The sequence below is a fragment of the Papio anubis genome, chromosome 8 (genome assembly GCF_008728515.1).
Source record: "Papio anubis isolate 15944 chromosome 8, Panubis1.0, whole genome shotgun sequence".
In the NCBI taxonomy this organism is placed as follows: Eukaryota; Metazoa; Chordata; class Mammalia; order Primates; family Cercopithecidae; genus Papio; species Papio anubis.
In genome coordinates, this window is record NC_044983.1 from 83,506,548 (window position 1) to 83,534,037 (window position 27,490).

At 35.6% G+C, this 27,490-nt stretch overlaps 1 protein-coding gene across 1 annotated transcript in view; it reads right to left on the reverse strand.

The window, feature by feature from the left end:
- The window catches only part of MMP16 (matrix metallopeptidase 16), a 297,659-nt gene that overhangs the window by 15,478 nt on the left and 254,691 nt on the right, over positions 1–27,490 (reverse strand). Inside the window, exons 7-8 of the mRNA XM_021942484.2 lie at positions 27,068–27,206; positions 8,612–8,762 (exon numbers count right to left, since the gene is read on the reverse strand). Coding sequence (XP_021798176.1) covers positions 8,612–8,762; positions 27,068–27,206 — 290 coding nt within the window. The remainder of the gene's footprint in view (positions 1–8,611; positions 8,763–27,067; positions 27,207–27,490) is intronic.

A 27,490-nucleotide genomic window follows, 5' to 3' on the forward strand; every position in this document is an offset into this window, starting at 1 on the left:
AGTGAGGAGCAATACATGTAGTTTTTGGGAGAAGAACATTCCAGGCAGAGAAACTAGGAGCTGAAAATTCCTGTGGCAGGCACATGCTGGAATACCTGTGTCTACAAGGAGGCTGGGGTGACTGGAATTGAGTTAGTAATGCGGACACAAGGTGAGAGTCAGAACCAGAACCTAAGATTAGACAAGCCTTTACACTACAGTAAGCCTTTGGTTTCCCTCTAAGAGAGACGGGAAGCCAATATATATTTTGAACAGAGGAGCTTAAACTTAAAGAATACACTGGTTGCTATGAGTAAAAGAGTTTGAAGGAGGTAAGGCAGAAGTAGGAATGCCAGTTGGGATGTCACTGCAATAATCCTTGGACTAAGGAGGCAACAGCTATAGGATTGATGATAAATCAAGGCATTTGGGATATATTTTAAAGGAAGAGCCAAAGGACGTATTCATGGATTAGATGTGGAGTGTGAAAGAGAAGGAAGCTGAGCATGACTCAAGAATTTTAAGCCTGATTATCTAGAAGAAGAATGTTATCATTCAGTAAGGTAAGGAAGTAAGGGAAGGTAAGCTGAGATGGATTGAGGAATCTTGACTTTGGTGTTAGCTACTTTAAATTCAGACTTCAAGGTGGAGCTGTTGAGGAAGAAACTGGGAATGTGAGTATAGACGTTAGGGCTGGTCTTGATTGGAGTACGAAAGTGTAGACATTAATACAAATAAGAGCAAAACTCACCAAGAGTTAGAACTCTCAGACTCTTATCCCTTCACAGGGTAGTCCTTGAGCTACTTTCACAGAACCCCTAGACTTCCAAGGAACAAATTGTGAACATCCCTACTTTGGATCACTCATTATTGTTCATGTATTTTAAGAGTAAAATGAGTTTATATTTTGAATGGTCACAAAGATTGACAAAAGGGTAAAATCATTGGGAGTTCACAGTGATATCACTGATTTCAGGCAGCCCGGTTGCTCTATGCATTATTTTACTTAATCACAACAAACCCATGAGATAGTCATCACTGTCCTCATTGGAGAGAGGAGAATTCTTGGAGGACAATGAATGATAGGTAGAAGTATAACCATGTTTGTCTGATTTCAGATAACCATGTTTATCTGCTATTTTCACCATAAAGGCAGTTTCCAAATTCATTTGATGCCACTAAATATGTTTCCCGATTTTATTTAACAATGCTTTTCCCCCCGCTAAACATCTATGGTGATCTACTAAAGCTAGTGTTTCACCAACACATATCTGGGAAATGATACATTTTTAAAAAAATATTTTTGTCTTAGCCATTTTATCTGAGATTAGAAAAAAATAAGTATTTTCTAGTTTGGATATGCCTCTGCCAGGCCTATGGAGGATTCTTTACCTACAGAGCTCTGGGGTCCTGTGCAAAGGTTTTGCTATAAATTCCTAGAAACCTCATTTGAGTAACATCTGGAATTCCTCCAACCATTGAAGATGCACTTCCTCCATCTTCAATGTTCACATAGAAAAAGATTGTTTCAGGAAGTGTTCTAAGAAATAACACCCAAAGAAGAGTTTACACCAAAAGGGAAACTGTCACGGGTATTTGTCACAGGTTCTCATCACATCAAAGATGAGAACAGATCTGACGAACAAATCAGAAATAGCTACATGGAGAAGCACTGAGCTGAAAGAATGGTGCCTGAACTGCATCATTTGGAAGAGCACAACGAAGTGGAATCATTAGTGTATCATGCCACCAATTCTAAAATATATCTTCTTTCACATTTTGTTCATGGAAACATTTACTTTTAAATTAAAATATTTAAATTAAACATCATTTCTGAATATTCCTGTCCCACAGAACATTCTGTGATGAATGGTTAATGTAGTTGAGATTTGCTCATAATCTAAAGATCTCTTCTCTCAAGTAAATATCTCAGTGGGGTTTACAATAGTGTATATATAAATATATAAAACTGCTTTCCACACTTGAGCAAAGAAAGTCTCTTGCAGGGAAATAGTCAAATACCTATTTCATGGATCTTAAGAAACACTTTTTCACATTTTACATCTCTCAACATCAGAATGCCCTTTCAACAGATACAATGTTAGTTTACTTGACAGGGTTTTTCTCTCTCATAATAGAATAAATAATGACATATCTTAACAATACATGGCATTTTTAGATGACATAAACTATAACTTAAAGTGAGCTTTTAAATTCTAACTTAAAATTTGGACTAGGGTCGGGTGTGGTGGCTCACACCTGTAATCCCAGCACTTTGGGAGGCCGAAGTGGATGGATTGCTTGAGCCCAGGAGTTTGAGACCAGTCTAGGCAACATGGTGAAACCCTGTGTTTACCAAAAACAAAAATCTAGCTGGGCATGGTGGTGCGCATCTGTAGTTCCAGCTACTCAGGAGGCTGAGGTGGGAGGATCTATTGAGACCAGGAGGTTGAGGCTGCAGTGAGCTGCGATTATGCCACTGCACTCCAGTGAGGGCAACAGAATGAGACCTTGTCTCAAAAAAATAATAATAGGCCAGGTATGGTGGCTCATGCCTATAATCCCACCACTTTAGGAGGCCGATGCGGGTGGATTGCCTGAGGTTCAAGAGGAGTTCAAGACTAGCCTGGTCAACACGGCGAAGCCCTGTCTCTACTAAAAAATACAAAAATTATCTGGGCGTGGTGGCAGGTGCCTGTAATCCCAGCTATTTGGGAGGCTGAAGCAGGAGAATCGCTTGAATCCAGGAGGTGAAGGCTGCAGCAAGCCGAGATAGCGCCACTGCACTCTGGCTTGGGCAGCAGAGAGAGACTCCATCTCAAATAATAGTAATAATAACAATAAATAAAATTTGGAATAACTTAAAATCCCGAGGACAATGGGATCACATCCTGCATGTGATTTAAGTAACATTAATACATACCTAGCAACCAGATTAGTTTTCTGAGAAGTAGTTATGTTTTTTATGTAGAAAAACTACACTTTATGTAGCATTTTGTAGCTATAAAGTAAATTTATACACATATATTGTTTTGCTTAAATCCCTCAACAGTCTTTTACATCACATATTACAGAGTTCTCCACAATAATATCCTAACCATCGATTGAGTATGAATTGTCACTCAATTTAAGCAATGACAGAGCATTGGGTATCATATTATTCAAAGACAATTGACTTAGTCACATTTACTGCATTTGAATGTGGTAGAATTGAAATTCAAATGTTACTGCTGGTGTCTGCCTGTAGTGCTTATTCTCTCAATGCTGTCATTCAAACAATTGGTGTTCATTGTTTGGGTATAGCTTTCCTTTCTCCCTTAGTTTGTTCATTCATAGATTCATTCACCCACTGATGCTTTTCTGTGCACCTATATTATATGCCAGACTCATAGGATTCAGAGAGATCTCATTTCAGGAAAACGTTAATGGAATGTAAATTGTATTACACTCTTTTGTAGGAACATAATTTGGGTATGAATTCGTCAACATAAACGCATTTTTCTCTCTCAGCAGATAATACAAAACAATAATTTAGGATCATTTTACAATTTTAGAAAAACTCAACATAGGCTCAATCCCAAAGGTTGTCTGCTTTGTGTCAGCTTTGAAATATATCCAGTAAACTGGAATGCAATTAGAATTATCTATATTTAGTGCTGTCTTATAAAAGGTGCTGAGGCTTATTCATAAACATTGCTTTGTATTTTAATTTTCAACATATTTGAGCATATGTCAACATGAACAAAAAAGCTCATCCCACTGAGTTTTTCTCCCTGAAAAATAAGCTTATAGATGCATTGAGAAGTAAATTAGCATATTCAGATGAGAACACTGTGTACATCAACCATTTGGGGGGTTTAAAATGTAGATATTTTCATGGAAAACATTGAAATTTTGTGTGTGAGGGTCAGTAAGTAATAAAAGCTATTATAAATGAAGCTCATAGCTCTTTCTTCTGATTCACCAGTTATCTCTACTGTAGAATTTTGACTTTAATCAGATGATTTTTTTTGAGATTAGCAGTCTTAATCAATGCCCCAAAATCCCATTCCTCAGAATCAGTCTTAAAAATGCAACAGAATAGAAAATATCAATATATCAGTTTTTGCTGTATTTTTGAATGAATCAAAACATATACATTAAGAAATTACTTTATAAACATACCATTAAAGCTGGAAGAAATAAATGTATTTTTCTATTTGACTGTTAGTGATGGTAATAATCAAGAAAATAAAGTAGGTCTACAGTTTGTTCTTTTTATTTGAAAATACCTTAAAATTCTCGACAGCTAAGCTTCTTATGAAATATGGCAATAGAGACTTAGATATGTTTGTGAGATGTTGAGAGATGACTTAGAAATATAGCATTTTAAGCTAAATGTTATGAAGATCAAAACTTATCCAAGGACCAAATTGTAGTGTATTAACAAAAGGGCAAGTAGGAATCTGAGGGACTGAGTTCCATGCTGTATGTGAAATAGTACAACACTCTATATTTTAATCTGAATTTACAGATTTATTTAAAGAACTGTCATTTCATCTACTCTCTTTAGCTATCTCTATACTTAGAAGATTTCACATGAACTCCTGCTTTCAATACCATTTATATGTCAATAAGTCTGAGATCTGTGCCTCCAACTAAACTCTCCATTAAGATGCAAACTCAATTATCTAACCACCTACTTGACTTCTTCACTTGGTGTATAAATAGGCACCTCAGTCAAGCATGGATATTTCAATCTCTTAATCCCTTCCCCCAATATTACTCTCCCTGTCTGTCTTGTCTCCAGATAAGGTGCTATCTACTTAATTACCTGGGTGGAAAGCCTAGAAGTTGCCCTGATTTATTTTGTTCCTCCCCTAAAATCCAAGCCCTGAGGACAACATGCTATCATACTCAAAATGTATCCTGCACCCACCCACTTTGCTCCATCTCCACCGCTATCATCATGTCTTCCTGCACTTCTTCAATGGTCTCCCAGTTACCCTCCACGCCTCCACTCTTGGAGCCCATTCTTCACACAGAAGCCAGCACAATCTTTGTGAATACACAGAAGATCATATCACTTTCCTGTTGAAAACCCTCCAATGCCCCTTCCTTGTACTTAGAATAAAATTCAAACTGTTTGCCATAGGCTACAGGGCCCAGTGAAATCTGGTCCCTATCCTCCAGTTTCCACCACTTCACCACTATGCTCTAGCAACACTGTTTTTGAACAATCCAACTTCTTTCCTACATTATTGCCTTTGCATGACTATATCACCCACCTGCAACACAGTGTCCTGAATAGCTTTCTATGGCTGAAACATCTTCCTACTCAAGTCCCCACTCAAGTGTCCCCTTCACAAGTGAGGCCTTCCCCCAAGTCAACACTAAGTCCTAACTTGTCCTTACCACCAGGAGTCTCATTTCTCACTGTGAAAATTATCAGGGTCATTTATTTGTTTACTGTTTATTATTTGTCTCCCCCAACACAGTCTAAGTGCCATGAAACTAGGAGCTCTGTGGTCTTTCTTTCTACTACTCCATCTTCATTACCTAGCACATGTCACATACTTTGTGTTTCAAAATGCATTATTGAATGAATGAAGTAAGTGCTAGGGTAGGACACGTGCAGAAATATTAAGGAAGCAGGCATTAGAGCTACCGAGAATAGAATGGGCTGCCTCATGTTCATACTGTCACAGGCAGTTTGGTGGAGAGGGAAGGGTACTCTTGGGCTGCAATTGAGGGTATCTAGATTTTGGTAGGAAGTGAACAACATGCAGGGCTGACATATGGCAGCATCTAATTTAAAGATGTGCTTTGTTTGCATAGTAGATTATTTTAAGTAATCTTGATTTTGAATGCTTTTCTAGAGTTTTTGCACTTTCCAGCTCACCACAGTACTCGTCCTTTGCTATTGCCTTGGATATACTACTTTACCCAGTGTTACAGCCATTACTCACCTGATCTGTTTAAGGACTTGAATTTTTTACAACTGTTCTAGATACTCACTAAAATCATTTTTGCTCTTAGCCTTAGATAAATAGAAAACTGTTGACATAATTTTTTTCTTTTTTGTAAGCAGAAAAATGGAAGTGGGAGAAGACGGGAGAAATAATAAAAAATAAATTCTCATATAAAAGTGACAACTAAATTGTTTCTTTGTTTCAGTTAGAAAGTTTAATGTCTTTTCCATCTAACTTTTAAATCTAGAATAAACATATTGATAATTTACTGTTGACTCTAGAATACGTGATTATATGACTATGGAATAATTTGTTTATAAAACATCTATAATTCATGACATCTTACATAAGATCACACATGGAAATTAATTGAAATCCTGCTTTCAGTTTTTTAAAACCTATAAAACCATAGTTATTTAAACAGAACTTAAAAGTATTAAAGGCATTTCTGTATTTAGCATGTAGGAAATACATTTTCTGTATTTAGCATGTAGCTTTTCAAGTGGGGAGTAAATGATCTAAAAAACCCTTTTCCTGTTTTCTATAGTCTTTATTCTTCTATACTTTTGGCATCTAACCTCCACTGATTTCACAAATTTAAGGTAGTTCACGTTTAATTTTTAAACTTAAATGTTCCAATAAGAACTAAATTTTTAGAATGAAAACATTTTAAATGTAATCTCTACATTTGTGGGCAAAAGAGCTATCCGATAATGAAATGGGCATTTTTATTATTATCTATGAAACTTTAATTAATTAAACTGTTATATAAAAGTTCAGCTTCCATTTTCTGTCCCCTAGAAGCTAACTTCTCCAAAGTGTCTCCTCAGTCTTTCATTTTTGCCCTTTTTGGAGAAAAAGAAAAAAGTGCAACTCCATATAGTACTGAGATCTGCATGGTACTCATTCAAGCAATTAAAATCAGCCGGTGAATTTAACAACCTTAAGGGTTATACCATTTTAAAGAATATGTTATAAGTCTGCAGATTTATTTTCATTAGTGGTCACTATGCAGTGGCAATAAAGTTCTTCCCCTTTCATACTCGATTACATTGACATCCTGTTGAGAGTCATTATACTTTTTGTGGCTTTAAGTAGCATCTTCTCCTTTGATCGAATTTTTGTTTGATAGATATTTTTAATTTGTGATTTAGTAAGAAATACTATAGCACAGTCTAACTTTATTATAATGAATTAAAATCAACCAGCATTTTGCTATGGAAAAATAGAGAAATATTCCATATAAAGTTAGTAAAAGGATAAATTTAAAAGTGTACATTCTTGTTCATGGAAGCCAATTATAGCAACTTTTGGTTCACACATAAAGCTCAATGTTTGAAATCATTTGCAATTAAAAATTGTAAATTTCCAAATAAACAAAGTTTATAGCCTTACTTACTTTTCTCCTAAAGTTGGAGACATTGCATAGGGTTATTTTATGCTAAGATAATATGGCAAACTCAGTAATGGAATGTTGGACATTGAAGCCTGTACTTTATATGTGTGTGTTTTTTAAAAAATTTACTAACAAATGGAAGTACAATGGCAGACTTAAGTCATCCTACAAACCAATGAAGTCTAATTATGAATTTCTCATTGTGAGCTAGCTAGTAATAATGTAATTAAAATTTGATTTTTGATTTTTTTATTTAATATTTATTTAAATTAATAAAAATATAGGCTTCGACTTATATATATTCCATTTGTAATATCTATTAACAACTGGGCAGGACTAGGGCTATATCTGCCTAATAGCTACCATAAGGTTTTTTTTTTTAATTTTGTTTTTGTTTTTGAGACAGGGTCTCACTCTGTTGCCCAGACTAGTTTGCCTCCTGGTTCAAGTGATTCTCATGCCTCAGCCTCCCAAGTAGCTGAAATTACATGGCTGTAATTCCATACCTGGCTAATTTTTGTATTTTTAGTAGAGACAGGGTTTTGTCATGTTGGTCAGGCTGGTCTTGAACTCCTGAGCCCAAGTGATCCACCCACCTTGGCCTCCCAAAATGCTGGGGTTACAGGAATGAGCCAACGCACTCAGCCTTACTGTAAGTTTTAAACTAACAATCCTCTTTCAATTTGTGAACTCTGTTAGTAATATCACAAAAGGAAAAAAAAATAAGAGAGTAAAATAGCTGGGAGAAAATATTATCCTTCAAGCTAAAAGTATTTAGCCCAGTGATAGTTTGAACTATGGTATCTAAATAAATGGCTTCTTAAGAAATATAATCTGTGACTAAACTGAAATTATTTGGAAGTCTTCACAATTGATTGTATACAAAGTATAAAAATTTAACTTTGAGTGTGAAACAACAAAAATTATGTGCTAAAAAGGATTTTTTTTTCCTCAACAAAGTAAGTAAAATTCCCCAAAAAATGCATCGCAAGAACACACATATACACAGCTTACATAGTATTATGGGCATGTTACAATTATGGGGAAATGAAAAAACATATGCTAGGTATACATATTCATAAGAAAGTCACCTTAGCTGAATATATTCAAGAAAGATTTATCTTAAATATTATTTGAAATATAAAACAATTTTTAATTGCATTAACTCCTGTGTTAAATCCACCAGGATTCTTCATCAACAGCTCATGCCTCTGATAGACTAGAAGTGCTGATTTTCTAAACATTAGTTAATTAACTGTTTTTCTCATCAGAAGTATATACTGACCTGTCTCCCTTGAAGAAATAGGTTTTCCCAACGTCCTCCCACCAAATGGCTGAATCAATACCATGAGGGGGAATTCCACTTCCAAGGGTTATCAAGTCATGAGGGTAACCAGGTTGAAGAGTTGTATCCTTGAACACCCAATATTTGTTACCTGTATGAAATAAGTGTAAATGCAGAATATACTAATTTAATGTCAGAAATTAGAATATATCTAATTAACACAATACATTTAAAATTATTATATTAAATATATACTATACATTTAAAATTATACTAAATATATATCATATTAAATCCTTGAAATAAGTTATTAGTTGTCCCATCTGGAATATTAATGTTATCTTTGAAATATCATTCACAAGTGGATATAATGAACACTACTTATTAATATAAAAATATAACCAAAATTTGTGAGTGAATTTAAAAAATAAAATAGATCTACAACTTCACCATAAAGAAACAATTCTAAGTCAAGGATGAAGGATTCTTCCCCTAGGAATTAGAGGTCCTACTTTTTTTTCAAGGCTAAATCATTCCTGTATTTTGAGCAACGGGTATGCCCTCAGATTGACCTAGTGATTATAACCTCTACTCGACTGAAACACTTCCTCTGGGCTGGTCCTTTCCTCTGATTATATAAATGTTCACAAGTCTCCCTAGTCTTATATATTCATCCTCCTTTGACCTCATGCCCTTTTCTGTTAACTCTATTCCTGCCTTTAAGAGTGGTAACTGAGGGGAGGAAAATTTTAACTTTAACCATGTTTGGAATTGCTGGAGCATGGCATGATGATACCAAAAAGCAGACAAAAGCAGACAGGCTTTAGTCAGTTGTATTGCTATTTGACAATTCTCTACAGACAGCACATTTCCTCATGCCCTCCCTGTGCCCCTGGCCGACTGCGCCCACCACTTCCCTTTCTGGTATGCCTATCAAGTTTCAGTCCACTAAGCTTTTTGTTCTGGAGTCACCAATGCCCTCCAACTAAACAATTTTCCATCCTTATCTATTGACACAATTGACCACCTTAAGTACTTTCCTCCCTGAGCTGCCAGAAAACCATTTTCTTTTGTTTTGCTTGTTCTCTAGCTGCTCCTTTCTGGGCTTACTGTATTGTACTCAGCCCTTGAATGTTGTTGTTTCCTAGGATTATGTTCTCTGCTTTCTTCTCTTCTTATCCTAAATAAGGAAGGGTCACAAACTCAAATAACTACAGGGGCCAGGTTAGGGATGATAGTAGTAGTGCAGTATCTACACTAATATTGAGATATTTCCAAAAAAGTCAGTAAATATCTATTACCCTAAAGGCGTATTTCCCTCCTTCCCCAAGTCCTCTTCTCCTGGGCCTTCTGAATCATTCTATGATCCAGCATCGTCTTGGATCTCTGGCACCTCCTGGGGTTAATGTCTGGCAAAGTAAGGTGTCCCAACGTCCTTTCTACAATATTTCAAAACCACCCATAGATAAGGACTATGATAAACCATAGCTTTCCTGTAATACCTAAGAGTATTCAAAAAATTTAAAACATGTGCTCTCTTAACACAAAATAAGCTAACAAAAACCACACATCCTTAGGTTAAACTTAGGAGTTTCTAGTTTGTAACCATGGGTAATCTCATTTACTCCAAGACCTTCTACTAACATTTGATACCATTTGAGTTAAAACAACATTTACTGGGTATCTTCAAGCATCCCAAGTATCATACCAGGTACTCAGGATACTGAAGAGGGTAAGACAGACCTGATTGCTACCCTGATCATCCTACATGACAGCAGAAGAGGCAGATGAAAACCAAATATACACATGGATAATTGTAGTAATTCAAAAACTAGTGAAGGCTAAAACAAAAACAAAAACAGGTTGAGAAAAAAAATAAAGGGAACGTACTTTAAGTAAAAAGGTCAGAAAGACCTCTCTGAAGAAATACAACAAAATCTAAAGAAAGAAAGTAATAAATATGCAAAGAATATTGGGAAGTGCATTCAGAGCAGAGGACAGTTTGGGATGATCAATGAATTGAACGAAGATCTGTAATTTGTAATAAGCAAGGACAAAATCTTTGAAAATGAACATAATGAGTTGAAATCTTATTTAGAATGTACTGGAGGCCATCAAGGAGATGAAATTTGTGTTGGGTTGTGATTGGTTTTATACACTAAAATGATTTTTGGTGAAAAATTGATTATAAAGGGAAGAATGAAAACAAGATGACCCATCAAGAGTCTTTGGCAAGAATTAATTGAATCATTCACTCAATAATTACTCAGTACATGCACCAGGCACTATTGTAGGCACTACAGATAGAGAAGTGAAGCAGAAGGTCAACATCTCTATCTCATGAAACTTAGATATCAGCGAGTGAGTATGGAAACATTGACTTGAATCAAACAGATAAATAAATTAAAACTTCAGAAAGCAAAGTGCTATACAAATAGAGAAAGAAAAAAGGATATTAAGGTGACAGTGATGGGATGGGGCTACTTTGTATTAGACATAGGAAAGATCTCTTTATTCAACTGTGACATACTATTCAAGGGAGCCAGACCACTGAAGGTTGTTTGAGGTAAAGGAAACATAAAGAATAAATGTTATAATGGGAAGAAGCTTGTTGTGCGGCTAGAAGAGAGTGTGATAGGAGTGTATACTGATAGAGGTGAGGATCATGTAACCCATGTAGGAGTTGAACTTTATTCTAAATGAAATAGGAAGTCATTGAATAGTTAAATCAAAAAGTTCTTTGATAGTGGTTTGGACCAATACAGCAGAAATAGAGATGGAAAGGATAAAACAAAGTCAGGACATATTTTGGAGATGGAATTGATAGGCATTGCTGAAGGAAATAAGATAAAGATAATATTAAGAATGATATTCAAGATCTAGTTTGTGTAGACAAGTGAATAACAGTGTTATTTAATAAGACAAGACTAAAGGTGAGTGGGAAGTTTAAATCAAGGGTCTGAGATGTCAGTGAGATATCTACATAAAGAAGTCATGTAGACAACCAGGTATGTCACTTTGAAAGTAAGTTTGTAAGACACAAGCCTACACGTGGCACTTAGGATAAATTTAGGACGTGTTGAGATTATCCTGGGAAAAGTAGATACAGAAGATAAAGAGTAACCATAACTGGACTTCTAGTAATCTATGACCATTGGGAATGATCACATAAAGGAAGAGGGAAGAGGAGGCACATGAGGAGAAAGAAAAGGCAGTGTTGAAGACAAAAGCAAAAGAAAATGTCAGAAGCCGAAAAGAAAAAAATGTAGTCATAAATGACTATCTCTGATCCAAATATCTCTTGAAAGCCAACCAGTATCCATAGTTACCTGATGGGATTTTCTACAAAGTTCAAATCTGAACTCATCTGAAAACCTTTCTTATTTTCCCTCTTTGGATAGATAGAATGCTAGTTATTCTGTGGATCACATCAGCAACCTCCTTGTTCATTATTTTCCGTATTTAATGGATCATTAAATACATTCAGCTGATTTCAATTCCTAACTCTCACTTAGAACTGTCCTTTGAAGGTTGTTCTTTTTTACCAATGGTCCTTTCCATCATCCCTTCCATCGTCCCTTCTAAAGGTAATTGCTTTGTCCACAAGCTGTAAAGTAGGTGTCATTGTTCTCCAGATCCACTCTCTATACTATCACTGTAAGACTAGAGCCAGTCAAAATGCTGTGCTGCAGAGTAAGCTATGGAGGCATGGCTTCATCTGATAAGCAGAGATCAGCAGAACCATCCATGTTTCTCTCTTGGGAGGATGACCCAGAGAATACTGAGAGATTTTTCCCTCTCAGCAGGAGAAATTGACTATTTTTATATAATATGAAGCGTGAGAAGCCAATATGGCCAGAGGAAGCAGATATTATAAGGAGGCAGAAACTGAATAAAAGAGATGGACTGAAAGAGAAAAGAGAATGAAAAGAGAAAAGTGATGCAAGGAGCGAAGCTATGAATGGGAGAGGGACCCTGGCTGTCTGAGTTCCTGTTACACACCCACTGCTTACCATAAGTTCCCCATAAGCTCAATTAATCTTACAGGGTTTATTTTTCTTTTAACTGAATGAGACTGATCAACGTAAAATTGTGAACAATCAAATATCATGTAAGTTATTAGGTGCATCTGAGCCCAGGCCTGTTGGCCAGAATCCTGGCTCTAGCCAATGATACCATGCTGTCTTTCAGCCATGAGACTTAAGAGAAACCTGTTTATTTCCTAGCTTACGTTATTTCAACAGTTCCCTTTCTCATTTTATTGTCTCCAGTCAGTCTCCCTTGTAACTGTCCTCCACAAAGTCAACAAAGGGATTTCTTGAAAATTCATACTTGATTTTTGCCTCTCTTTTGTTTAAAATTTTCAGTGTTTTCTCACTGCATTCAGGATAAAACCCAAATTCATTATATGTCATTTCAAGGCTCCTTTCAGTATGGGTGTCTTATCTCATCTACATTCCACTTATCTCCATTTATGGAAAACTAGGATGACACTTTCAAAACTTAGCTTAGCACGATTTCTCTGAAAAACATTTCCCATCTGAGTATGGTGGGCACTTTACATTGTCAAAGTACCAGCATTTACCTTGATCTTATTACTTAGTACATTGTACCCTGATGAATCACAAGCCTGCCACCCACTTTAGAGTGTGAGTAACTTGAGGAAAAACACTACATCGAACACATTATTTTCCTGCAGCACCTCATTTATAGTGCTTGGAAAGTAGGTGCTTAATAAATAGTTACTGAAGCAAAGAACCATGTTTAATATTACACGACTACTCAAATATAGGACCAAAAATCTAACAAAATGCACAACAAAGGCTACATAAATACCATTGAGGGCATTACTTTGGAATCTTGTTAGTACAGCAGGAAAGAAAAATTTTATGACCACTAGCAAGAGTGAGAAAATATAAGGCATGCTCTGGTATGGTGCTGAAAAATCATTTATTTAAGTGATTATATTTAATCAAGTGTTGGGAAATATGGTCATAAAAATGCAAACTTACTCTCAGCCCTTGTATAATCTGAATATTACACACACACACACACACACACACACACACACACACACACCCCTCATCCCAAAGGCCCAGATCACTTCCTTGCCAGAGTCAGTGAGTTGGAAAATCCAGAAAGCTGTTTCATAGCATGCTCTATATTTTAATCTAATCTCTGTAGCATTTAAAATAGAAAGTGTTAAAACAATAGAAAAAAGAGAGAGAAAGGCCTTTTCTGTTGGCATATACCTCAGTGACTTATTGCATCCTTTGCTTTCATCTCCTTTTTAATTAGGAAGGAGTATGCAGTTTCAATGCCTCTCATGCTAGCTATTTAGGGTACATCTTGTGTCAGCTCAACTCAGTTGGTTGTCCTTCAAGCAGAAGCACTCTAGTATGCTTTCGATCACTTCCTTTTGCAGCTCCTAAACCTGATTATCATTTGCATGATAATTTCTTCCAGGCTTTTTTCAGTGATGACACTAGGCTCATCAATAACCAGGATGCCCTGGTGCATGCAGCAGGAGAAATGGTTCACAGAAGCTTAGTTTATTGTTGTAGTCCTGGTGTCTCAGTAGAGGATAATGTGTGAAAAAAGAAAAGGAATTACTGTTCTTATAGGAAATTGTTATTATTCTACTTAAAAAACTGTTATTGTTGCTGTTTTTAAAAACTATGCATTGAAAATACTTTCCTGTACTGTTGGTCTAGTATTTTCCATAAATAAAAGGGAGAAATAATCAGTCTTTCACTTTTTAATGATGAAGTCCTTTGTATAAAACAGCTCGATTAGCTTTTTTTTTTTAACCTGCTAGGAAAAATGCACTTATATTCCCTTTATGAAAACAAAGCAGAAGCGCTTATCAGCAAACATTTGCTGTAAAGTTGCATGACGGAATTCCAGTAGTTACTCACACAAAATTAAGAAATACCACCATGCTTGCTGAGTATGTGGCATAAAATTCAAGGAAATAACTCAATAATAATTATGAATGGTAACATTTAATTTTCTGAGTGTTTATTGAGAAAATACAATTATACAGTTACTTTTATATCCTGATGAGTTAAGATTTTCATATGAAAAAACTGAAATGACTTTGTTTCTATTTTTTAGTTTTTCAGTTAAATATGTAAGATTTATATTCAACTCTTTTTACTGTACATATGACAGGTGGTTTTTTAACTACCCTACGATCAGACAGTCTGGTTCTCAAGGAAAATATTGCCTTTTTGGCAGAATCTAAGTATTCCCTGGATTTCAGATGAGGTTGACACATTCTGGAGCAAAAACTAGTTCTTACCGACATTGTACTTGGCAGAATGCAGAGGGAAAATATCAACAAGTTAGAATTAAAGACCAAAAGGTTTTATAAACAGAATAGCTTTAAAAATGTTTAGAGTTGGAGAGGACTTTACAGATCATCTACTGCAGTGATTTTTCAATGATATTCGTCTATCCATCCATCTATTCAATGGATGGATGACATTCAATCATCCATTTATTCCATCTATTCATCCATCTATTCTCCTATTCAATGTCTGTTTATTACGAGCCTATTATAGTCTGTCACTCAACTAGGAGCTGCAGAAACACTGATGAAGGCAACACAAAAAGTTCCTGACCTTGTGGAACAGACTAGCAGAGAAGATAGACAGTAAACAAATAATCCCCAAAATAATTTTTAAATTAAATGCTGTTCCTATCAGGAAACATGCAGTATCTAATAACCTCTTTTTTTTTTTTTTCAGAAGGACAATGCTTACTCTGGAGGTTAAGATTTCTACCTGCTTTTTGACCCCCTTGAACTGAGCCACTGTTAATGATGGGAGTGCATTATATTGTTCAGATGTACTGGATCAGAAAAGTGGCTGAGAATCCAGCCTAACGCATTTGCTTATTTTACAGGTCAAAGAAGTGATGTGTCTAAAGCCACACTGCCAGGTGCTAATAGGTTTGTACTGCAGTCCAGGCCTCTTGATTCAGTGCTTATCTTACTATCCAAAATTGACTCTCAGAACAGAACGAGTTCACACTCTGGCTTTCAGAATTGCTAATGATTCCCTTCTTCTTCCCTCCTTTATCAACTAATCACCAAACATTTTCAATGGGAGTGTTTATTAATTAACCCAGTGTATTCAGCTCATGCTTGTTCACTGTATCCTGAGTAGTCAGATATCCTTTGTGCCTTATTACTAAAGAAATTAAAAAACAATCAACTGCATTTTTGTCTCCTCAAAACTATTCATACATTGATATTTTGTGTCTTCTATTACAACAGTGGTCAGTAAACGAGGACCACTAGCTGCCACCTGTTCTTGTAAATAACCCTTTACCAGCAAACAGCCACATCTATTTATTTACATATTGCGTATGGCTGCTTTTACCTTGCAATGAAAGAGTTTAGTAGTTAATGACAGAGTCCATATGGTCCACAAAGCAGAAAGTATTTACTATGTAGTCTTTTATAGAAAAGATTAGAAAACAAATTCCTTAATGGTTTTTCTTCATAACACAGAAGTCTGTGCATAGAATCGTCAGTAAATATTGTTTATTGGGCTGATTACTGTTCATCATTTATATATTCATTGAGAAAACATTAGGGAATTTAAAAAAAGTGTTATAAAGAATTGATATTTTATTTGTTAGATTATGTTATTTAATGGGGCATTCAATAGCTTTGAAGTCAGAACTAGGCGGTCACAGCTCTACCAATAACCAGCTGTAAGATCCTGGACAAGTCATGAATGTGAGCTTTCTTTTCATAATTTGTACATAGGATGCTAACTTAATGCTCGCTTGGAATTCTGGAAATAATGAGAGATCAAATACATTCACATTGTATGTGCCTCAGGATGTCCCAATAAATGGTTATAACACAGTATTTCATTGATCAAATTTGCTTATCACCTACTCAAATAAATAAATGATACCAATAATAAACAATTAAGTAACACTAAACTCTTATTTGGGCTCAATATTTGTTTTGATTTCTATATCATTTATAGGTTGGTTGCTCAGGAAATTTGAATAAATGCTCAACTCTTGAGGTCATATGACTTTTTGTTAGCAGCATTTTGTTTTCCAGATTCCACAATATTATCCAGTAAGCAAAGAATTTTGAATGCTTACGCAAGTGTGCTTGCCACTGAGGTGTGCAGCTCAGGTCTTCCTTAGAGAAAGAAACTATCATCAGCTGAGCGCCTTTGGGTCTGATGCACCAATTGGGCCAAGGCTACACTCTTCTTCAGCAGCCTCCCACCAAAGACGGAGCACAGCAGAGTACTAAAGACTGGCCATTTTTGATCTGTATGCAAGTTCTCTAAGAGGCATTCTTTGATCTGAAGCTTGGCATCGGGTTCACCAAGACTTTGTCACCTACTGCTAATCCTGCCTTGTCCCCTTTAATCTTTCATATATTTACCTTCTTCCTCGACAAACCACTCAACCTCCTAACTTGGTCTCAGTGTCTGCTTCCTGGGGAACTCAAAGGGGCACAACAAACAAAGTTGTGTTATAACAGGTTTTGAAAATGAGGAGGCCGGGCGCAGCGGCTCAAGCCTGTAATCCCAGCACTTTGGGAGGCCGAGACGGGCGGATCACGAGGTCAGGAGATGGAGACCATCCTGGCTAACACGGTGAAACCCCGTCTCTACTAAAATACAAAAAAAAAAAAAAAAAAAATTAGCCAGGTGAGGTGGCGGGCGCCTGTACTCCCAGCTACTCAGGAGGCTGAGGCAGGAGAATGGCGTGAACCCGGGAGGCGGAGCTTGCAGTGAGCTGAGATCCGGCCACTGCACTCCAGCCTGGGCAACAGAGCCAGACTCTGTCTCAAAAAAAAAATAAAATAAAAATAAAAAAAAAAGAGGAAAACTTTTAGATACACAAGTAATATTAATAGGAAAATACTGCAGCTTCAAACATAAATGAAAATAGACATAATGAAAATATACTATAGAGTTTTTGAATCATTATAATAAGTAGAGGTATATTAGCAACAAGAGTTTCAAATATTAAACATTTGGACCTATGTTTTAGATGATCATTTCAACATACAACAAAACCACTAATACTAAAATTCTATAAATATTTACAATTCAAAAAATAGCACTATTCGCTTAGTCTAAATCTATTTTCATGTATACCAAGAGAACTATCTATAAATTCCTTAATCTAGTATAACTTCTTATATAAAACTTTTCTGTTATATCCTATAAATAAATAAATAATCATTGTATTCACCTATTTATAGAAAATATTTCTTTTAGGTTACCTATTTATTGTACTATGTAAGAAACAATGTATTTCAACCTCAAATGAACTTCATGAATACTCGCTAAACCTTTCAAGAAAAATAATTTGTGAGCAGCATAAAGAAATTGCCGGTTTATGAGTACTCATTTGAAATAACATAACAATTAAATTCATATAAACCATTTCTTAACAAACAGTTCTTTTCTTTGCCATTTTCCAGCACCAAGTATTTTAGACAACTCCTCTCTTTTGATACACATCTTCTGTATGCCATTTTTATTCCCAAATTTTATTGCCGTCCTCTTTTCTGTCTCATATATTTTAGTTTCTATTCCATAAGTGATTTGTGTCTCTTGAAATGAAACTGCTAACCAGGGTAATAAGTATTGCTTAAAGTTGTTAAGTGATAGCAATAATTTGAATTTTGAGACAACTTTTCAACTACTTGATTTTATTTTGACTGTTATGGATTCTGACAACACCAGCATCTTTGTTTTAAAATTTGTTTCCAATTCTTGAAAGAGATTGCACCAGCTCAATTTGCAAGACAGCTTTTTTGATACTATTATCTCATAACCATTCAGTCTTACATGCCTAGTAACTGAGAATGTATACCTGGCTTGATTATGTTTCTAAAATGTTACTCTTTATATGGGATATACCTGAGTGATGGAAAGATAGCTAACTAGCACAAAGTGTGGAGTACATTCAGTTGCTGGAAAAAAAAGCATATTACTTCCTTGAGGTGTGTTACATTTTCTACTTCTGGGTCTCTCTAAGTAAAAACAAAAAAACAAAAAACACCTTATGAGCATAAAGGAGAACGACTCAGTGTTACTTACTAAATATCAAATAGAGGAATAAATGGGTCTATTCAGCCATCACAACTGTAAATGGTGCTCAGTGATAGTCACATACACCAAACCATAAAGCTGGCTGACTTTCAGTAAGAAAGGCCTATGGGTTTGTATATCTATAATCTCACTCAACAGCCCTTACAGCAAGCAACTTAATCAGTGAAGGGAGACATTATACACTGGCTTCTTTAAAAAAACATAAACAACAAAAAAATACCCACCCACATACATATGTCTTCACATGTGAGGTTGAAAGAAAAAGTATCTAAAATACTTGTCTACTTACTTGTACCTATAGTCATTTCACAAAAATTTGAGGGATCTGATACAAAATGTGATACAAAGATAAAACATAAATTAAAAACAAACAAAAATAAGATGAGAAATTACAGAGCAAAAATAAAACACAGATAAACAATATAAAACAACAGTGACAAAAGTATTCAAAATGTGGGCATCAAAATTTTTTGGTAGTTATTTCCAAGATAAACACTTAGGAGAGAATACTTTATAATCACTATAAGTTGTAGCATCTAAAATTAAATTGAGATCATAGAGTATTTATAATATTTCTTCAGTAAGTGTATGAGTTATTTACTAAGACTTAATTGATTAAATTTTCTTTCTACTATTGTCAATAACACTAAAACTTTAACCTAGAGGGGAAAGTTGCTGCGGAATGAATGCATCTCAGCTATGAGGGTTCATTGCACTTGATTACCAACGGACTCAACTAAGAAACTAAAACTGAAATAGTACTAATTTGGATATTCATAATTAACATGCTCTGGAATAATGAAGGAATCAAATTGTACTACCTATGTCATCAGTATATTTAAATGTATGAAATATTTGCATAATCTATTCCAACATAAATTTATGTGCTTAGTAAAGCTTCTTGTTAAAAAAAAAAAAAAAAAACAGTCTTATTGTGGTATAACTGACATTCAGTAAATTTAATGTGTATAATTTAGTAAGTTTTGACATGTACATACCTATCAAAGTATTGACATAATCAAGAAAATGATCATTTCATCATTCTGAGCAGTTTTCTTCATGCCCAACTCTTGCCTTCCCCAGGGAACCAATGAAGCACTTTTTATCACTATTCGTCAGTTTGTATTTTCTAAAATTTAACACAAATGCTATAATATAGTATGTACTCTTGTTTTGTCTCAATTATTTCACTCAGCAAAATTATTTTGAGCTTCATCCATTTTGTAATGTGAATCAGTATTTCATTCCTTTTTATTGCTGAATATTCTTTCATTATATGGATATATCACAGTTTATTCATTTACCTGTTGAGAATATCTGAATGATTTCCAGTTTTGCGTTATCACAAATATGATTACACATGTTTTCATTTTTCTTGGGATAATACCAAGGGGTAAAATGACTGGATTATACAGTAGCTGTGCATTTTACTTTTAAAGAAAACTGCCAAAATGTTTTCCAGAGTATACAATTTTACTTTCTATTAGCAATATATGACAGTTACAGTTCCATCATAATCCTGCCAACACTTGGTATGGTCAGTCTTTTATATGTTAGTCATTCTATCAGGTTTGTAGTGGCATTTCATTGTGGTTTTAATTTACATTTCCCTAATGACTAATAATGTAAAGCATCTTTTCATGAGCTCATTTGACATCCATCTATGATCCTTGGTAAAGCTTCTGTTCAACACTTTTTGCTCACTTTTATTGAGTTGTTTGTTTTCTTTGTATTGAGTTTTGAGTGTTCTTTATATATTGTGAATAAAAATCCTTCATCATATACTTGGCTTACACTTGCACTGAATGAAGCCTAATCTGAGGCTTTTTATTCCCTTAAAAGTGTCTTTGAAGATAATAATTTTTAAATTAAGTCTGATATATCAATTTTTCTTTTACAAATTATGATTTTGCATAATATCTAAGAAAGTTTTGCACAGATCAAGGTCACAAACTTTTGTATCCTATGTTTTATCTAGAAGTTTTATAGATTCAGCCCTCACATTTAGGTTAGGACCATATTTTCGTATAGTACAGGATGTGAATCGGAGGTTTGTTTTTTTTTTTTTACATGTATCTTTGTCAAAAATTACTTGTCCATATATGTTTTCAGTCTTGATTATTATAGCTTTAAAATAAGACTTGAAATCAGGTAGTATTTTCCTTTTTCTTTCTTTTTTTTTTTTGAGACAGAGTCTTGCTCTATCACTCAGGCTGGAGTGCAGGGGCATGATCTCGGCTTACTGCAACCTCTGCCTCCTGGGATCAAGAGATTCTCTTGTCTCAGCCTCCCGAGGGGCTGGAATTGCAGAAGCCTGCCACCACACCTGGCTAATTTTTATATTTTTAGTAGAGTTAGGATTTCACCATGTTGGCCAGGCTGGTCTTGCACTCCTGACCTCAAGTGATCCGCTTGACTCCCCCTCCCAAAGTACTGGGATTACAGGTGTGAGCCACCTTACCTGGCCAAAATCAAGTAGTATTTCCAAAGTGGTTTTGTCTATAATAGGCCTCTTGTATTTGTATATATGAATTTTAGAATCAGCTTGACCATTACTACAAAAGTGCCTGCAAGTATTTTGATTGGAATTGCACTGAATGTCAACATAAATCTGGTGATAAATGTCATTGTAATAATACTGAGCCCTCTGACCCATGAATGAGACATATCTGTCCAGTTATTTAGACCTCTTTACTTTCATTTAGCGGGGTTTTGTTGTTTTCAATGTAGAGGTCATGTACATTTTTTTGCAGATTGATTCCTCAGTATTTGGTGTTTTCGAATGCAATTGTAAATGGCCTTTTATTTTAAAATTTCAATTCCTGATTGTTCTTTGTTAGTATCTGATGGGAGATAATTCTTCATAGGTCTTGTGCTTTTCAGTTTGTCTTGAGAGCAGAGGCACTGACTGCCCTTGTTCTAGAATCCATTTCCAGTGATATTTGTAGAGCCAACCATCTTGGATTATAGATATGGTGTCTCCCTTCACCGCAAAGGAAAGGTTTGTTTACTGTCCAGTATAATAAAGAAAATATCTCCTTTCAGTGAAAAATTTGGGCAGGCTTGTTGCTAATTATAGAAAATTTAGGTACTTTAATTCATGGTTTCTTTCCTGCAATGAGACTACTTTCATGTAAGGTGTCACCTTTTAGTATCACACTTTTAAAACTGAGGTTTAGGGAACAAGTACAGATGACTATACTATGGCTACTGCTTTTGATTTCCATCCTTTTCTCTGACTCAGGAATCTCATGTCTCCTGTCAACATCCATGAACATGAGGCAGGCTAACAGGTTTTTATTAGCTTACAAATAAGATAAAATCTCAGATCCTTTATAGTTCTTGAAAATATACAGAAATACAATTAAATGTTTATTAATGTTCTTGCATCTTGTAACTTTGAGAGACTCACTTATCAATTCTGAAAGCTTTTTGGTTGACTGCAATCCTCTCTCTTTCTACACAGACAATTACATCCATGGATACAGTTTTACTTCTGTTTCATATCAATCATGTTGTCTATAAATACGGCTTTGTTTCTTTCTTTCCAATCTAAATTATTTTTATTTATTTCACTAGATAAAACTTGTTACAATGTTGAACAGACCTGATAGAAACATCCTTGTCTTGTTCCTGATCTTCTGGGGTATGCAAGATACTGTGAATTTTACCTTTTGGGTCACTATCTCTGTATCCCTATAAATATTCTTGAGCTGTGTTCTAGGAATGTTATTTGGAAACCATTTGATGGCTTCAGGTCTTACTTTGAAGGTTTGTTAAGTAGAATCCAAGCAGGGATATTTCTAGGATAATTATTCTGCATAACTGAGGTAAGGCCCTTTTCAATACTCGATCCAATGCCTATGAACAGGTGGTTGGGGGCAGCAGTTACTATGGCCCTCTGTGAGTGTCAGGCCCTGCTCCTTTTATTCCCACTGGTTGGTTCCTTTTCTAGATTTGAGTAGTTTCCTTACAGACATGAGTTGACCAATAATCTCTCCAATATGTATGGGAGTCCATCTGCTAATCTCTGGGCTCTCTTGTGTAGCTCTCTCCTCTATGTTACTTTCTCCTGTGCACTGAAGCCACCTTGTTCTCCCTGAACTCCTAGCTCTGTCTCTTCAACTGAGGAAGTCTTTTGAGCTCTGCCTGGGTTCCCCTACCTTGTGCCACAGCCTGTAAATTATTCAGATGGGAAGCTATGGCAATTTCAGGGCTCATCTCCCTTTATTTCCTGACTCTCAGGATTCAATGTCCTCTGTTTCTTGATACACAGTGTCTTTGAAAATCATTTTTTAATATAATGTCAATTTTTTATTTGTTTCAGGAAGAAAAATAAATCTGATCCCCATTATTACCTCTTGGTTGGAGGCAGAATCTACCATTATAGTATACTATCATGTAATATATTACATTACATTCTGATATACCATACTTTAACATACCAAAAAGCACTAAGATTATGTTCAAAATATAGAATTGGACACATATATAAAGGACAAGTTTTATGTTTTCATAATTTATACACTGACAACTCCCACTTCATATAATGTACATGTGCACATATAATTTTGCCCAAGTTCAAAAAATATCTAAATTATACCGAAATATAAATATTTATTTATTTATTTATTTATTTGTTGAGACAGAGTCTCGCTCCATTGCCCAGGCTGGAGTGCAGTGGCACAATCTCGGCTCACTGCAAGCTCCGCCTCCCGGGTTCACGCCATTCTCCTGTCTCAGCCTCTCGAGTAGCTGGGACTACAGGCACCTGCCACCATGCCCGGCTAATTTTTGTATTTTTAATAGAGATAGGGTTTCACCATGTTAGCCAGGATGGTCTCGATCTCCTGACCTCGTGATCTGCCAGCCTTGGCCTCCCAAAGTGCTGGGATTACAGGTGTGAGCCACCGCACCCAGTCAAAATATAAATTTTTAATTGTATCTAATGGCTTCTCATTCTTCTTAAGATTTATAAAAGTTCAAATAAACAAGACATGTTATATTTATGTTTATATTACTAACACAATAGCTGTACTTTATAACTAAACACTCATTTATACATATAGTTGAATCCACATCTTCAAATTCTAATGCAAAATGAAAACAAGGTTAATACCAAATACCTTTAGGAAATACATAGTTAAATACATTTATATCCAAACATGGACTTTAGTTAAATAGGGGAATAAAAGATGAAGCTATTCAAATACATAATAATTGTCTAGTATAGATTAGAAGAAGAAAAAAAAAACATAAAAGATTATCTCTGTAAAGAGAGAAGAAGAAAACAAAGAGAAATAATGTAAGGCAAAGAGGCTAAATAAAAGAGTAAATTAAAGAAGAATAACATCTAAATCATTAGTAACAAGAGTCTAATATGGCTGGTATAGGTTGAGACCAACTTGTACAAGGCTATAAGTACAGGTTGGGGCTTGAATGTTATTCTTGGTTCATTCAATCAATCTTTATTGAGTGTTTACTATATTCCAGGTATTGTTTAAGATAACAAACTATGACCACAGCCTGCCTCTGTATGGGCCATGGTCTAAGAATACTTTTTACATTTTTAAAGTTAGAACACAACACATACAAAAACAAAGAAAGGCATATAATAGAGACCATATGGGCTGCAAAACCTAAAATATTAACTATTTTGTCATTACAGAAAAAGTCTGTCAAAGCCCAGTTTAAGATATTAGGGATAAAACAGCGTAAAAGAAAAAAACAAAAAAGAATGCCTTGCCTTTATGGGATATTCTAGTGGGAAGGATACAGATAAACAATTAAAATATATGGTTTGTCAGATGGTACATGCACAAGTTATGCGGGGAAGGGGATCAACTGTTAGCAAAGGGGCAGAGATTGCCTCATGGCCCATAGAGCAAAATGGAGTGACCACGTGGGATAAGGAATGATGTGGTTATCTGATCTTTTGAGGATGATAAGGGCTATAAAGAGATAGCGTCAAGGAGAAATATTTTGATCGTGATTGCTGTAGTGACGGTAGTGGAGGGGGTCATTTCACTTCAGAAGCCCAGGGCGCTAGGACTCTCACTCCTCTCCTGCCAGTCATGGGGTAGAGACTAGGGAAGAGTGTGGTTTCACTGGCAATACCCAGAACTTCTGACTCTTTCTAGATAATCAATGCTTTATTGAGCGGGAGAGCTACAGGTCATAGCTGGGCTTTGAGAGGGTTTATTTGACGGTAAGAGTAAACTGGAGGAAAGAGTCACCAAGCAGGATCCTCAAAGTGACAAAATTTATAACAGCAGGCATTTCCTGAGGTTGACAATGTACTAGAAGAGACCACTGATAAGCACAACATTCTGGCGGTTAGATAAGTCTGGGACAAAAGATGAAATTATTGCTGTTGTAAGCACCATAGTATAACAAACACCATACTGAATCAAATCAGTATTCAGTGATATTTTATTGAAATGTTTATTGAGCACCTACTATGCACTCAAAACTTTTAGGAACTGAAAATAAAATGATATGCAGGAAAATATAAACAAGTTCCATCTCTCATGAAATTTCCATCTGAATGCTGTGAGTAATTTCAATTTTTTTACAAATACTTTGTGCAACTTAGAAGATACTACTTACATAGGGTGGGCAGGGAGGGCACTGGGGGACATACCTTTTATGCTGTCTGTTGAAAAATGAAAAGGAGCTAGCCACAGGGTAAGGAGCAGGGAAGCGAATAAAAGTGAGAAGCCCCCGAGGCAATAAAGAGCTGTCAGAACATGAATTGATGACTGTGGCAATTTCGCCTCAGGCAGTTTTGTCAGAGAGCGCTACTGGTCCTGTGAGGAGGCAGGGCCTCCTGGGATAGTCCCCAAGTGGAAGGCTAGTCGGAACTGAACCTGCCCTTCTTTTTGTTGCTCCTACTCATGGGACCCAGGAAGGGTGTAGGAGAGAGGAATTTCCCTCGAATATCATGTCGCTAAGATTCACAGCCTTTAGGTGGTATCCTTACTTTGTCCACTGTGGTGCGGTGCACGCACACTTTTTTATATGCTTATTATAGACAGCAGGAAGGCAAGAAAATTAATAGCAATCTTACGAGCAGCAGCAGCAATAGTTGGCATTTATTGAGGGTTTATACATGCCAGGTACTTTACATGTAGTAATTAATTTAGTTCTCAAAATCATTCTGAGATGGGGAATAATACAAACTCCATTTTTCAGATGGGGAAACTAAGGCAAAGAGAATTGAGTAGCTTGTTCAGTTCATACATTTAGTAAGTATTCGAGGTTGGCAACATGGCCATAGAATTCTCAGGTTCTTACAGTTAACGTACTAAACTGCCTCTTTTCTTGAGGAACAATCTGTAAAGATAAAGTCCAGGTATATACTTTCATTTTATAGAGGTAGTTTGAGCCTCACTTTAAATATTACAAGTATTTCCCAAATCCCATATTTTCATTACCTTCATCATTACTATTAATTATTTTAGTTTGATTCTGCGAATAATTGCTTTTTGAGGGATTAAGATCCCCCTTTTCCTTTCCTCAATCTCTATTCCTGTATAAGCTTATTTTCAGGCCTTTAGGCTCTTGGGTAATATGTTCAATCATAAACTTTTACACTCTAGTTCTCCTCAGCTTCTGCTCAAATACATTCTCTTCACAATTCCCTCAGTCCTCCAACTCAATCTGCCTCTTGTCCCTGTGTTTTCCTCCACAGATATAAGATTTGTGGTTTTGAATATTAACTAGTTTTGAGAATACAATAATAGGCAGTTGCCTAAGTTCACTTCGTCAGGTAATCTCACTTTTGCAAGCCAGGCAGTTGGTAGTACTTGTGAGATTAAAATTTGGCACTCAGATAAATAACAGACCATAAATTTCATGATACTGATAACTGGATAATTCTGTTTTCCTTACCTTTATTTCTTAGTTTACTAGACTCTGTTTAAATAAACTGATTAAATCAAGCAAATTTTCAGAGATTATGTATGAAAATAGAAGTGTACTAGATTTGAAGGCCTAAAACCAGCAAGCAACTCCAAATACTCCAAACAAACCAACCAACCAACAAACAAACCTTTAGTCAGTGCAGAAATGGCTATTTATGTATTAATTTTTTTGGTACTTTTAAGTCAAATCTAAAAGTTCTAAGAGAAAGAATATCTCTTAAATCTGACATGAGAATACCATATGAGAACAAAAAAATAAAAATTGAAAATTATCTGTATTTCATTTATATTTCTAGTCAACATAGCTTATTTCATTAAATTCATTAGCTATATAATCTCATTTCATCACTTTTGTGTGCACCACAGGGCTCTAGACAAAATGATTAAAATACAACATAGCCAGATATGGAAAACATCCTTACCTTTGAAGAACACAAAATTCCCGTCGCTATTTTCATAAACTGCATCGATACTAGGAGGCAGGCCCCGCCAGAAGTAAGTAATTTGCATTGGGTATCCATCCATCACCCTGTTGTTTCTCACTCGCCAAAACCACTGGTCCTGCAAACCAAGCAAAGGCATCTCTCAACAATGTATGCAGGCCTCCCTGGTATTTCACGGTGCAATGGCTGGATGCTTTTTAAGTCAAGTTGGTTTCCTTATTATTGTCTTACATTAAATCAGTCAGAGAAAGACCTAAACAACTTGACCACAATGATCACAAAATCTTTTGTAGTGAACTCCTTAATGTCTAAGCCATACAGTGTAATTAAAAACATAATGTCAACATACTGAATCTTGTCATTTTGCATTTTCTCCAGGGCTTTCTAGATGGAGGTAGCACA